The 15,961-nt window shown below is 39.2% G+C and overlaps 1 protein-coding gene across 1 annotated transcript in view; it reads left to right on the forward strand.

The window, feature by feature from the left end:
• The first annotated feature begins 896 nt into the window (after positions 1–896).
• The window catches only part of vegfc (vascular endothelial growth factor C), an 87,403-nt gene continuing 72,338 nt past the window's right edge, over positions 897–15,961 (forward strand). The window contains exon 1 of the mRNA XM_002933317.5: positions 897–1,418. Within this exon, the coding sequence (XP_002933363.1) occupies positions 1,302–1,418 (117 nt within the window). The 5' untranslated portion in view covers positions 897–1,301. The remainder of the gene's footprint in view (positions 1,419–15,961) is intronic.

Below are 15,961 nucleotides of genomic sequence, written 5' to 3' on the forward strand. Positions count from 1 at the left end.
CCTGTTTGACCCCTATTGTGCTGCACTCTCACCCCACTGCCCTATGCCATTAGTGGTCAAATAAAGGCCTATTCCTGCAACTCTAGATGTTTTATGGGCACAATAAACATTTGTCAAAGGAAAGATTGATCATCCACCCTACTAACATTAATGGCTGAATCCTCAGATATGTGGGTTTTACAAAGGAATTCTTACCCCTATCTGACGATTCAGCATTAACGATTGGGGGCACCTTCAAAATTTTTATACTTGTCCGATCGGAGACAAATGATATCCAAGACTTTTACCAATTTATATTCTATTAGTGTGTGTATGGCCACATTTACTCCAACACTTCTACAAGTTACAGTTAGAGCTGCATTATTTCCAGTCAGGTGATATCTGAGGGAGCACACAGCCCATCACTAAATGGTGGCTCAAAGGAAAGGATGTAAAATGCCAATATTTACTCATATACAGACCAGGATTTGCAGCAAGGGGCAGTAAGGTTCCTTACTTGTGGAATATATATTCCAGTTTAAGCAACTTAATATATAAACTATGTTGGTAAGGTATTCATTCTAGGGGGTATCATTTTCCTTTTATTATATTAAGGTCAACTCCAGAGTAAATGAGGATAGAAACTGGCAGGGATACCCAAAGGCAAACCCTAGTCATAGTCTATATTTGCTTTGTGTTGTTCCTAACAGCAAGGAAGCGAATAAACATACATAGGCTACATATTGCTAGCCCATTAGAGGAGAGTATGGTTTAGCCGTGACTCTCCGGCCACAGCAGCGGAACAACTATAGATCTCCAGCCTCCAGAAACTGACAAGGAGGGCGGGGGCGTATCAGAGGGCAGAGAGGCGGAGCTATCCGGAGGTGGGCGTGGGTAGGTTAGTGCCTCACACGCTTCTTATTATAGTCTCTTGCAAACTGCCTTAGCTCCGTGTGTGCTCGGCACTGACATTCCCTTATGCCAGGCAGAAACAGTGCAACCGCGACAGCGCTTCTCGTAGCAAACACGTGTGCCCAGCTTCCTTAGGGAGAGGCGTGTGTGCGGGTCCCCCTCAGCATTTGCCCATGCTGTCACTCAACAGTTGCCCAATATCTTTAATGCAGTGACCGACTCGGATGTCCGACTCGCTGAGACAAGTTTTCCTCAGCTGGCAGCGCTGCGCTCACTGGCTGGGAAGAGGCTGATGCCCTGCTTGGTGCGGAGCTGCTGCAGCGCTGAGTGAGGATTTCCCGGCTGCCCTTGGGGAGCGCAGTGTGACCGGACTGTGCCACTAGCGCTACAACCCCGTCCCACTGGGGAAAATGCACTTGCTGGAAGGAGCGCTACTTGTTCTCTACTACACTGTTTGGGCGCAGCGCGGCGCAGCTTATGAGTCGGGACAGGGCTATTACGACGATCCGGAATTTGGCGACACAAAGGTAAGGTCCGGTCTCCGGGGTTATGGGGCTGCCAGCATTTGGGAGCAGTGTCCTTGGGGTGCTACTCAGTCAGTAACCATGATGCTCCCCTTGGCGAGTGGGCACTGCCCATGAACAAATGACTCTCTCTTGTGGCCACTGCCCATGAACAAATGACTCTCTCTTGTGGCCACTGCCCATGAACAAATGACTCTCTCTTGTGGCCACTGCCCATGAACAAATGACTCTCTCTTGTGGCCACTGCCCATTACAAATGACTCTCTATTGTGGCCACTGCCCATTAACAAATGACTCTCTCTTGTGGCCACTGCCCATTAACAAATGACTCTCTCTTCTGACCACTGCCCATTAACAAATGACTCTCTCTTCTGACCACTGCCCATTAACAAATGACTCTCTCTTGTGGCCACTGCCCATTACAAATGCCTCTCTATTGTGGCCACTGCCCATTAACAAATGACTCTCTATTGTGGCCACTGCCCATTAACAAATGACTCTCTATTGTGGCCACTGCCCATTACAAATGCCTCTCTATTGTGGCCACTGCCCATTAACAAATGACTCTCTCTTGTGGCCACTGCCCATGAACAAATGACTCTCTCTTGTGGCCACTGCCCATTACAAATGACTCTCTATTGTGGCCACTGCCCATTAACAAATGACTCTCTCTTGTGGCCACTGCCCATTAACAAATGACTCTCTCTTGTGGCCACTGCCCATTAGCAAATGACTCTCAATTGTGGGCACTGCCCATTAACAAATGACTCTCTCTTCTGACCACTGCCCATTAACAAATGACTCTCTCTTCTGACCACTGCCCATTAACAAATGACTCTCTCTTGTGGCCACTGCCCATTACAAATGCCTCTCTATTGTGGCCACTGACCATTAACAAATGACTCTCTATTGTGGCCACTGCCCATTAACAAATGACTCTCTATTGTGGCCACTGCCCATTACAAATGCCTCTCTATTGTGGCCACTGCCCATTAACAAATGACTCTCTATTGTGGCCACTGCCCATTAACAAATGACTCTCTATAGTGGCCACTGCCCATTAACAAATTACTCTCTATTGTGGCCACTGCCCATTAACAAATGACTCTCTATTGTGGGCACTGCCCGTTAACAAATGACTCTCTCTTGTGGCCACTGCCCATTAACAAATGACTCTCTTGTGGCCACTGCCCTTTAACAAATGACTCTCTCTTGTGGGCACTGCCCATTAACAAATGACTCTTTCTTGTGGCCACTGCCCATTAACAAATGACTATTGTGGGCACTGGCCATTATCAAATGACTATTGTGGGCACTGCCCATTTACAAATGACTCTCAATTGTGGCCACTGCCCATTATCAAATGACTCTCTCTATTGGATATGGGGGATAGTTGGAAACAAAGTAATCCCCCCAATTATGAATTAGCACTTCATGTCTCAAGTACATTCATTAAACAAGTGGGTGTTGGGAGTGTGGACCATGTATTATTCTGTATGTATTATTCTGGTACCCTTATGTGCTTACTTCAGTTCAGTTCAGAAAGAAGGAAATGCTTTGGATATTTTGAATGTGTTCTACAAATGTAAAAAACATCCCATTAATAGAAACTGTCAATGTGCCTTACCATGTTTGCTAGAGACTATGCAGTTTAATGAAAATATCTGTAAATGTTTTGTTGTTTTATTAGTCCTTTACAATGGAGCACCTACCTTCAAAGTGTGCATTGTTTTTTTTTTTTTTATCCCTATGGCATATACAGCTGTTACAGAGTTATATGCAACATCATTTAGGAGATGCAGTGGCACATAAAAGTTATTAAAAGTGGTTGGTTATCATTCTTGTTGTTTTATTATCCCTTATTGAAGTTACCTTTCTTTGTACCATGCTATGGAATATGTTGCCACTTTCCTTAACTAATGAGATCTGAACACCTTCATGCTATTGTCCCTTATATGCTTCTGGCTCCTTTTGGCCTGACAGGTTATTAACATTCCAGATCAGCAGGGAACAAATTGTGTAGCTCCGCACAGGGTCACATTGTTTTAACCTTCTCAGTGATATGAATAATCTTCATTCCCTTTTTGTGTGAGTGTGTGTTTTGTTTCTGTCCTAGCAGTCACACTACAAGGGTATTTAGCCCATCTGGGAAGCACATAGGTTAATATGGATTTTACTGCATCCCAAGAATTCCCTTGCTCAATGCACCAGCACGTGTTTTCACTCACATCAAGCTTTCACAGACAATTTGTTTTTATAATCAGAAAAGCTTTCCGTTTGTAAAATGTTCAGTGAAAAATGAAATGCTGGTCTGGGAGAGCAACCATTTATCCACTGGGCAGAGGGCTGCGCCACAAGTGTGTGTTTGGAGGGGTGCATCTTGTGTGGTATCGCGACACAGTCCCGCAGTGTTCTGCTCGTGCTCTATTGATGCAGACTCACAGATAGGGGCTATGTTATTATTACTTAATTACTGTTATTTAAACAAAGCCATGCTGAGATAATGATATTTATTCAACTGAACGGTAGCTGTTTTCTAGATTAGAGACTTTAGGTATCTCTTGCTTTCTGTCACTTGGTATCTGTTTAATTTTAGTAGCCAGTAGTGTAATTTTGATCTGTCCAATGATTTTAGAAGCAAACAGAAAGGCATATTATTTTTGATCTCAGCCCCTTTGTACCTTTGATCAATGCTGCCCAGATGGTCTAGCATGTTCATATCTGACTGGCCTGTCTTACAAGTTGTATCTCTGTGACAGGGCTTTCGATATTGAGATTTATGCTTTAGAGAACATGCTCTCACTGGATGTGGAATACAGAGTACCTAGCACAACATTGCCCTAGCAACAAAGTAAGTGTTTGGGATTGGAACTGCATCCTTCACATGTAGTACTAACAGAACATAAAACATGGAATTACTAGAATAGCTATGGAGAACCATACACAGTTGGTTTGCCACAGTTTGGACATCCCTGGCTTATAATCACTGAATATAATTGTTTCTCAAATCTTTTCTTTAAAACTTCTGTCTAAAATGCAATGGAGGGATTTTAATTTGGATTCTTTCATGAGATACTTTGTACTGTTGCAAAAAGATATATCACATTGTTGCACAATAGAGGTTTATGATCCGTTATCTGGAAACCCATTATCCAGAGCTCCACATTACCGGACAGACACCTCCCATAGATTCAATTTCAATCAAATAATTAAATTGTTTAATTAATTAAAATAATGAAGATTTTTAATTAATCCTTTTTGGTGGCAACATAATCCTGTTGCTTTTCTGGGTATTGGGATCCAAATTACGGAAAGATTCCTTTTTCTGGAAAACCCCAGTTACCGGGCATTCTGGATAACCTGTTATCCAGAATGCTCGGGACCTGGGGTTTTCCAGATAAGGGGTCTTTCCGTAATTCGGATCTCCTACCTTAAGTCTGCTAGTAAAATTATTTAAGTAGTAATTAAACCCAATAGGATTATTTTTGCTCCAATAAGCATTAATTATATGTTAGTTGGGATCAAGTATAAGGTACTGTTTTATTATTACAGAGAAAAAGGAAATCATTTTTAAAAATGTGAATTATTTGATTAAAATGGAGTCTATGTGAGATGGCCTTTCTGTAATTCGGAACTTTCTGGATAATGGGTTTCCGGATAAGGGGTTCGATACCTTTACTTTGTACTGTTGCATGAGATGCTTTGCACTATTGTGGGCTGGCTAGTGCTGTCGAGTGTCACATTATGAATTCTCAAACAAATTGCATGCAGGGAATTACACTGGGGAATTCTATTAAAAGTCATAAACGGAAAAAAATTTGCATATACAAAAATAAACATTTGCATTTCCTATTAACTACTCCGCAATAGATTGTTATTATACTGCAATTTTTTTTTTTTAAAAAAACTGTCTAGTTCATTTTCTTTAGAGCTGCTTAATGGAGAAGGAAATGGTTAATCACAGGGGCGGGGGTGCAATATGTTACGTACCCTCTCTGCCCCAGTGATTATATCCAGTTACCTCAGATCCTGGGTTGGCCTTCTGGAAAACATACTGGCCTGGGGGAGTATTTCCCACTATTCTTGTGAGCTTGCGGGGTCCCTTGTGGTTGGTGTGGGCTGTGCGCATACACAGGAAGGTGAAATTGTAACTTGCAAGCAAAAAGGGGAACTTTTGCTCTACTGTGTATGTGCACAGCCCATGGCCACAGGAAAGATCACAGGGACAGGAATGAAGGCTGTGCAGCACTCACTAGATTCATTCCCAGGGCTGGCACATTTTTCAATTAAGAGGACATTTTTGTTACACTATTATAATCACTGGGGTTGCCTAACAACTTGGAACCCTTCCAGTGACAAACCCTTTTCTTCCTCTTTAAAGGTGGCATCTTTTCGGTGCCATCATAATAACACTCTCAGCAAAATTATTGAAATTGTGCACATTTTTTCCTTGTATTTATTTTTTTTTATGTTAATTATGTAGTTCTTTTGGCACTCCTGTATCTTATCCATATCTAGCCTATATAATATATAAATGTATACTATGTAACACTCAAGGTTACTTTAGAATATAATTCAGCACAGCTCTGGAACACAGAAGGCAAATGTATTTTAATGAATTAAGATCTTTCAGCACATATAGAGCATATATATTTTTAATAAAAGGATAATATAGCATACTCATTAAAACATTTATGGCTGAGCACACTGGCCACACAATGTCTTGTTTTACATACAGCATAAAATCCTCACACTGTGTGTGCGAGATTGGCATCTCTAGGATTATTAACCAGCATACACTCTCATAATAAACCTCTTCCATAGTGTGCACACAGAGACCTCAATAAGCTGCAGGGAAATGTAAATATACTTTTCCAGAAAAAATAATTTATATTAATCAGTTTTCAGGATATCCAGATTACAAGCCTGCCTTCTAACATATACACCTTTTTTTTATAATTTTTTATCATTTTATCCAAGTGGTCACTCTAATTGGTTATACACACCCTGAAAGGTATGTGATCAGTGGTATGTGATCAATTTCAACCCTGCTGTGTAAGATTCATGCATGCATTTACTGTTTACTGCTGCTGGAGTACAAAGCTGCTTTAAATGTGCTGTTTATTGCTGTTTTAATCAGTCTTTTTTGCGCCTATTTATACGTGTCCCTCATGGCTGCTAATCTTTACAACCAAGCTTTGCTTCTCCACTGCAAGAGAATGAATGGAATATCCTTCACATGCGCAGAGCAACCTTCTGCTTATCTAGAGTCATTTGGATCAAATGGCTCACCATGTGACTCTACTTAAATACATCATTATCACACATTTTTCCACTGAAATGTGACATGTAGTGCCATGGTGCATTGAGTGATGTGATGTTTAAGTTTACTTCCTCTGTAGTTGTGTGCATGAATATATATTCAAACCAAAGATTAGGACCTTATAGGCTAATGCCCCAAAGAGAGATTAGTCACCCATGATAAATCTCTGGTATTGCGGGCGACTAATCTCTCCAAAATGCCTTTTCACTGGCAACAAAGTGAATCGCCGGTGGAGGTAACTTTGTGTGACTTTTGAAAAATGAAGCATCGCGTATTCCTTTCCACCAGTGATTCACTTTGTTGCTGGTGGAAAGGTATTTTGGAGAGATTAGTCACCCGCGGTACCAGAGATTTATCACTAATCTCTCTGTGCGGCATTAGCACAGAGAGTAAAAGGTGTAAAAGGTATTTTATTTCCAGTGTATTCACTGGAATACACAAATGATGTCCAATTTTCTGGTTTATAGACAGCTCAATGCTGGAATCTGCTACTGCAGTCATTTTGCTACTTGAATAATTATAGGAGCAATATCCCCTTGTTCAAAATAAGTTTAATGAATTGAACTTGTGCTGTGCAAGCGTACCTGGGCGCCATCTTGGTTCAATAAAACATGCTTCAGGTCTCACCGCCGATATGGACCCTGCTTGAGCATGCGCACTTGGGGCTAGCTGGAAAGCTTCATTTGCGCATAATCAAATAGGGTCCGTGTCGGCGGTGAGTACCAAAACATTTTCTATTGAACGAAAGATCGCTCCCAGGTATGCTGCTGCTCTCCTCTGCTCTTTTAGGTTGGGTTTTTCTATAGGGCCAGTTTTTAAAGTTATAGACTATATGAGAAGGGAGGGGGGTATATACAGGCCATTTAAGGGGGTTTTTATACATGGGGGGTGTAGTTTTCTAGAAATATCTAGGGCTTGTGCTGGTTCTTTAAAGCAATTGTGGGAGGATGAGAAGGCAGTTAATCAATTTACTCTTCCCAGCTAAAGCCTCCTTAGGGCCCTGGCACACGGGGAGGTTAGTCGCACACGGGGAGGTTAGTCGCATATGGGGAGGTTAGTCGCCCGCGACAAATCTCCCTTGTCACGGGTGACTAATCTCCCCGAACTACCATCCCACCGGCGAAAATGTAAGTCGCCGGTGGGATGGCACACGCTGCACAGGCGATTTTGGCAAATCGCGGGCAACTAATCTCCCGTGTGCCAGAGCCCTTATAATGAAATCTTCTAGCTTTAAACCTGAAACCAGACAGGATCGGAGATGGAAAGGGCTTAAAAGAGCTCATTATCTCTATTTAAACTGATACCAACACTAAAAAAACAAATCTTCAAGATATTAATGCACATTAAAAGTTACTTAAAAGTCATGTTGATCAATTTTCACTGATATGTCTGCTTTTTTAAGTAAGTGTTATATGAAGTTCAGTTTTGTCAACCTGACTGTCCCTTTAAAACCTGTTATAACTTTTAATGCTAGTGGACTGCTGCTGCACAAATATGGCAGCCCCCATAGAGGAACATGGGGGATCAGATAGGCAATGTTAAAGCAAATACTTTTAAGACAAAATTATAAATAGCATGCAAAGACAATGTTATGATGTAAAAACAAAAGTTTGATTTATGGTGTCAGCATCTCTTTAAATAAACTCTCCTAATTACAATGGAGGGGAGTGGTAGTATGTGCAAAAACAAAATAAAAATCAGGTACTACTTTATAATTATAAAAAAAAAATATGAATGTGTTAAGAAAAATAGGAAGGAAATGAGCAAATTAAGAAAAATGTAATTTTACAGCTAAATTGAAAACATACCAATTAGATTGCATGGTAAGCAGACATGGGGTGAAATCCTGTCAATTAATATTGCTTATTGACCTCTCCTAGGTGGGACTAGAAAAAGAGAAGGAGCTTATTATCTGTTCTCACAGGAACTGCAGAATTCAAACAAACAATAGATAATGTTTGCATGCATGTTTATCAACCGGATAGTGTATGATCGGCCGTACATAGTACGGGTGCCTGTTTCCCATGTGGTGACTACAAGTGTCACAGTGAGTGGATCTGCCAATCAAGGCAAATATCTGGCAGTTGGCTGAACAATAGTTTGGAGGGGTTGCGGGTGCTACTGTACCCTTCATACATGGCCATAGGAATTCACTGCCCAAACACTGTTACCAAAAGTCAAATCCGGCTCCAAGAAGGTTCTCAAAATTTTGACTTGGTTTGGTCCCAAACATGGGTAGATTATGAAGCATCTTGGTAAGATCGGGTATCTTCCTGTTTGTAGGCATATGCAATCTGTCTAGGTGGAATGACTGAATTTGATAGCAAATGCTGTTAATATATTGCTGAATGAATTATGTGCAACTCAAATGAGATTTATTTCTCTGGCTGTGGTTAGAAATGCTGTTGTACCCTAACCTCTATCCATTACATATATTCCATTCGGCTGAGTGGCTGTGCTGTGAATTCAAGACAAGACACGCATTTCCTGAGGAAATTTAGACTTTTAGAATAGATTAGGTGACAAATTTAAAAAAATATATAAAGACAGACTACGCTCCTGCTTTCTACTTGCAAACCATACTTTATTTTCCTATTTGGAACATTTTGCACGAACGCAGACGTTATTAGCCAGAAGCAAAATAATTTAGTGACGGGCCGAAGACTGGGCCCTCCATCTTGTCATCAGTACCATAGTAAAGAATGTATCTTGTGCTCCTTGGAAGCTAGAATGTAGTCACTTAAGCAATGGAAATTTCAACAAATTTGGATTACAATACTGATGATGCAGTATAACCAAGCCTGAGGATTAGTCCAAGTCCTCTGACCCCTGCTCATATTTTTAGAAATTCTTGCAACCCTCTTCCAAAATAATCAGTTTGACATTATGCAACTTTTTTTTTCTTTGGCAGATGTTAGCACTTCTGATCTTAACTGTGCTAGGTCTGTGTGTCGTTTTGGTAATTTTTAAGATTTCAAGTGGTAATATTTCAAATAATAGCAACATGGAAGAGTAATATACAGTTTTTTGTGTGCACATGTTTAAAAAACAAAACTCATTCTTTGTTCGGCCTCTAAAAATGGCACTGAACTCTCCAACGTGAATGACTTCAATTTCAGCTAAAGGTAATGTGCCAGCACTTGGCTTACATTGCTGAAACTTTTTTATTTTTAGCAGGAGAGTATCTCTGACAAATAACTATTTCTCAAAACACTTTATAGGGCCAGTTTAATAAAATGATAAAGTTTGTGTTTGTGCCTGAAATATAGTGTAATGGTTTGTAATGTAGAGAAGCTTTGGACTAAAAAAAATGCAGTCTGGAAACGTTATTTACTTTTGTGCGCATAGGAAAGTGCAATTAAATACTGTAGCTTTACTCACCGAGCAGCTGCCTTGTCATGCTTCATAGCTAACTTTATAACAGAGCATTCTGACTAAAGTGGTCAGAGATCCTTTTGAAGCCAAACATTTATATTACTGCAAGCAGTGCATTTTTTTCGGTGAAGCCCAGTGCAGATTTTGCATCCAAACGCATAAGCCTTTTGTTATGTTACTTGTACACACCTTTTAATTAAAAAAAGCCTGGCTATTTAAGCCATACCCATCATTGCCAACAAAGGTGCCATTACTGCATTCTTGACAAATCTGTGCTTCCTTCTTTGCAGCAGTTAGATGAAAGGTCTTTTGTGTTTAAATAGGATAATAATGTAGATGCACCATGTAGAATGGGTTTGCTGAGATGAGAGCAAAAAAACTTGACTGGCCTTCACATAGCCTTGAACACAACCCAACTAATGAATGGAAGCAAATCCCACCAACAATATTACAATATCTAATGCAGGGATCCCCAAACTTTTTAGTGTTTAGTGAGGACTGTGATTGGATATTTGGTAATGCCATGTGGACTGCTAGTCCGCAGGAGGTGTAAAACTGTGTCTTTGAATTTCTAAAACTTGCTTGGAATTTATAAATGGGCACCTCTTAAGGCCACTGGAAGCAACATCAAAAGGGATGGGAGCAACATGTTGCTCACAAGCCACTGGCTGGGCTAGTGGTGTATCACTGACCATATGGTGTATGTCAGTATAATAAAAGATAAAATATGGCCATAGATGGCACCAAGCTTGGGGTCCACCTTTTTACATGGTTTTGCTTTCTGGCTGTGGTGGAATGAGATCTCAGTAGATCTGTCCTTATTAGTTATTATTATTCTTTATTTAAATAGCAACATTTTACACAGCAATTTTACATCTTTACATGCACTTGAGTCAATTTTATCAGTTAGGTTAGTATTAAGCACTCCAAGGCAGCAATGCTCACCACTGAGCCACAAATCCCCTACAATGCTATATTAAGGCTGCATATATGCAAGTTATTTTGTGCAACTTGGCAGATGCACAGCTTGGCAGATGCTAATAGGTTGTGCAATGTTATATAGGGAATCTGGGTCCTCGATTATTGATCCTGTTTCTAAGGCACAAACAAACAAATTGCATTTGTAAAGAAACATTACGCAGCAGGTACAATTAATTACTGCACGGATATGGTTATGAGATACAGCTCTATCTTGTGGTTGACAAAAACTTACCTTTACCTATGTGCTCAGCCTTCCACCCTAAATGAAACAAGCTGTAAAAATTCCTAGTTATTCTTTTTTGACTTCTCTTTATTGGTAGGAGTTATGGAAATAGCCACTATAAAGAAACATGAAGGTAGAGCCTTGCAGTATAACAATAAGATTGTTAGCTCTGGCAATGGCTCTGACACATAAAATTGTTTTTACAGGAATCAATAACAACCACTTGCACATCAAGTCAAGCCGATGCTTTGCCACCTGATTCATATGCTGTGTGGCACTACACAGCTCTTGCTATCTGCTTGCTTTGGCTGTACGCTGAATGTGCGTTTATGGGGAGACAAGTTTATTAATAATTATTGCTAGTCCGATCGCAACAAAGTGGTTTCACTGCACTAACAATATCTATTTTTGGAAAAACTTCAACACTTTTAAAGTGACTCTCTGGGGTTTGGGAAAGCACAAACTGTCTGTTTTCTGAGAGTGGATTTCTTAGTGTTATGCACAATCCATACTACTCAACAGTTTCCACAGTGTTGCTGGTAACCCTGGAAGTCCAATTTGTAGATAAAATGTAATTTTCCAACTCCCTCTGAGAGGTTAAGTGCATTCTTTTGCTCGGGTACATGTTTGCTTTGGGGGAAGTTCAATTCCTCCTACATTCTGTTTATCAAATAAATCCAAAGGAAGGAGACATGTTAATGGTAAGGATGTTATTAGTTAATTGCTGCATTTAATTCCAGCCGCATCCTGTATGTAGTTCAGGCGTGTGTATGTGTCCCTAGCGAGATGATTTGGAATGACCGGTACTCCAGACAGTGAAAATGAGATAAATGCAACCAAGAAGAGATGGCTTGGGACAGCTTCTTCATTGTATTCCTTTCCATAAAGAGTTTTTAACTCTAAACCATACAAGGTCTTTCATTCTTCTACTACTAATTCAAAAATACAGTGTGCTGTCAGAACTAGTTTTTTATCTGGTTGGCCATCACAACCACTGTGGCCAGACATAGGGCCACCAAACCCACTGCACCACTCTGTCTTTTATTAACAGGTACAGGGGGTAGGACTATATTGGGAAATGTGGGCACTACGGTTTGGGGGGGCACTGCAAGGGTTCTATCCCTTTTCTTGTAATTTAATGAAAAATCTGTGATTCTACCTGTAACTCTATTATTAGGTACATCCCAAGTCCCCTACACCTGTGTATAAATTTTACATCAGGCATTTATTCCACAGTGCTTTGATTGATTCCTCATTCAGATCTACTGTATAGTGCCTGCAGTGATTCAAATCTTTTTTATCTGAGGTATGACAAAGCTTTCATTTGTATTATTATGAGGTTGCAGAGGCCGTTGTGGTGCTTCTAAGCTCTTGGTCCCAAAGTCATATACACAAATACATTGTATAATAAATACATTGTTTAATATATCCCTGATATGAAGAAGACTATTCTGTAAAATACATGTATTAACGTTATTTTTATAATTTTTCATGAAAACCACAATTGCGTTCTGCCTTATTGACCTAGAGAAACAAAGGAAAATGAGGATGAAATAAGCTAAAATCCAGACCTAATGGAAATATAACTCCCACTGGGCAACTTCTGACTTCGCCAAAAGTTTACCACACAAGTTAATAATAAAACTTGTCAATTCCTCAAGGCGTTTGTAAATGTTTGAACTATAAATACAAACAAAATATGGTATGCTTTGAAGCAGTGACATAATTTTCATCTTTTAATTAATTTATACAAGATGGAAAAAGAACACAAAAACAGAGATTTGTGTTATGGGAAAGGGCCACCTCTTGCTTGGCAAATAGCATACCAGAATATGGGCCAGTAAGTGTTTTTTCTTTTTTTAGTTTCTTGCTATTAAGGAAAAATATTGTACAATAGTAACCATTCTTCTTTAATATATGAAATTGGCTTTCTCCATGTCACCTGCTGCTTCTTACAGCAGCCGAAAACTGCCAAAATTTTGGCAAATACAGCCAAAGACTGCCAAAAATATTTACTTTTGTTCTTAATGCTTTTTATGTGAAGGCAAAGCAAAGTAATGTAGCTACAAGGAATTAAGCCACCTGAGGAGCTAAATGAAAGTCATGTTTTACATGGGTGAGGCTTGGGTACAGACCATGAAAAGCATTTGTGGCCGGTGCGGAAAAATGATTGGAAAAAAAATGTTACTATTGCTTCCTAGTTTTTTTACTGCTGCTGAGACAGTCACTCTGTATAGTCACAGCAGTTCCCATCAATGGTTTATACATTTTGCATTAGTATCAAGGAAATCCTTATGGAAAGGAACATTTAGAAAATATGGGAAGAAAACTTTTAGTGGTTAGGTGGAGTATAACTAGGTGAGCTTGAATGGGCTATGTGAAATATAGGCAAAGTTTGTCCCAGTCTTGTAGCACATTTTCAATATATTTTTGTTGGTTGTGTTTAGAATAATAAAATTAAATGTCTGTTATTATAAGTTCCTGGCCCACGACAGACACTGCTCAATTTTATGTTTAAGTTTTCATTTTAAGAAGTAATGAGATGAACTTGTACAGCTATAAATAAAACATATATCTTGGTTACACTTTTCCAGAGACACCAACGGAAGCTGATGAGTATTTAAAGGCCACAATAAGCAAAATTTTAGTATCTGCTGAAATGTGCAATGTTTTAGGACAGTTATTGTTTCTTATTAGTTTAGGGGTAGTTGAATGGGTTGCATACTTGTGCTCACAGCTATAATGACTTTGGCACTGTATCTGTTTACTTACTGAGATGTTCAATGCAGTTACGGATGCAAAGAACATTCCCCCCACTTTTCCACTTTTTGGAAATGGAAGTATATATATATATATATATCAGTCCTGATGGTGTCTGCACTCCAAGGCTTTTAGTATTCTGTGGGGTGCACAGCCAAAATCTGAGTATTTAGCATGAAATAATCCATGGCCGGCACACCCTTAAAATTCAAAAATTTTTTTATTGAAAACTCATTGTTTAAAAACCAACGTTTCGGTCCTCATTAGGACCTTTATCAAGGATCCTTGATAAAGGTCCTAATGAGGACCGAAACGTTGGTTTTTAAACAATGAGTTTTCAATAAAAATTTTTTTGAATTTTAAGGGTGTGCCGGCCATGGATTATTTCATGCTATATATATATATATATATATATATATATATATATATATATATATATATATATATATATATATATATACAGATATAGGATGTATTATTCTGAATGCTTGGGACCTGTGACTTTCCAGATAAGGAAAATTTCCGATCTCCACACTGTAAGTCTGGTAAAAGTCATTTAAACATTAAATAAAGAAAATAGGGTTGTTTTGCCTCCGATAACAATACTTTATTTAAAAATGTCAATTATTTAATTAAAATGGAGTCTATGGGAGATTGCCTTCCCATAAATTTGGAGCTTTCTGTATTGCTTGTAAACACAGCAGAACATTTGTCATTTGTTTCCAGCATTGCTGAACTAAGCAACCTGAGCCTGTTTGTAATTGGCAACATTTCTATGTGCACATTCCAATAGATCAGTGAAAACGTGCCCAGTAAAAAGTCACTTGGTACACAATAAAGTACCTGTGACATTTCTCTTTAGCATCCATTGGCAATCTGTATGGAATTCACAATGTGTCAGGAGATACTGAACTGATAAGCTTCGGAATCTCCCTTGAAGCACCAGTGACACCTACTGGAAGACTGTCACTGTCCAATTAGGCTGTGGGATTTCTGTTATTTTTAACTGTTTGTTGCCCGCTGCTTCCATAGTGAAAACATTGTATGTTATTAGTTTATTACAAAGTGATTTATAGTATAGTTCAACTGTTATATTTAAACAGTGTGGGAATTGTACTAAATTGTACTTTTGCTCTTAGATATCCATATATATCAGTTGAAATTATTTATTAAATTAAAAATTAGTTGTTGATAATGTTCATCGTGTCTCACACTTTAAGATCATTGGGACAGGTGGGCATCCTGAGTGTTTTTGCAATTTATAACTGGGGGGGGGGGAAGTTATTTGTAGTTCAATGGGTGGAGCAAGAGCTTGAAATTGCCCCGCCCCCCAACATTGAATTGAACAGTTGATGTTCTCATTTCTCAGCAGCCAGAACAAGACAGTGGTGCTAGTGTGACTAGTGTGACTAGTGTGAAGTTAAGGGGCATGCTTATAAAAGGATGAAAGTATAGTTCATACAGGAGAACTTTAAAAGTCCTATACAAGTAAATAGAGCAGTGGAGTTCTCCTCTGGCAGACTGTCTATTTGCCCTTTGATTAATATTTCCCAGAGCATCAGATCTGTGTACGTTTCCTTTTAAGAAAGATTTTAGGAATACTATAATAAATGCCAGATTGTCTTGACGTTACTGAAGCAGAAAGTGCCAATATAGGTTTTTATCAGCCTTAAAATTTACACTGTTGGCACATTAGGGTTATGGCAGATGATACATTTTATTTGGACAAAATGTCCGAAGTTAGATTCCTACCAGAATTAATTTAAATTGCCATTAGTAAAACATATGGATTGCATAGAGGCCTGAACATGTGTTGCAAGGCAACTTTGGGCTACAGTGCAAGGCAAATGCAATGCATTTATTTTTACCACTAGTGATTTAATC

This window comes from Xenopus tropicalis, chromosome 1, assembly GCF_000004195.4.
Source record: "Xenopus tropicalis strain Nigerian chromosome 1, UCB_Xtro_10.0, whole genome shotgun sequence".
In the NCBI taxonomy this organism is placed as follows: Eukaryota; Metazoa; Chordata; class Amphibia; order Anura; family Pipidae; genus Xenopus; species Xenopus tropicalis.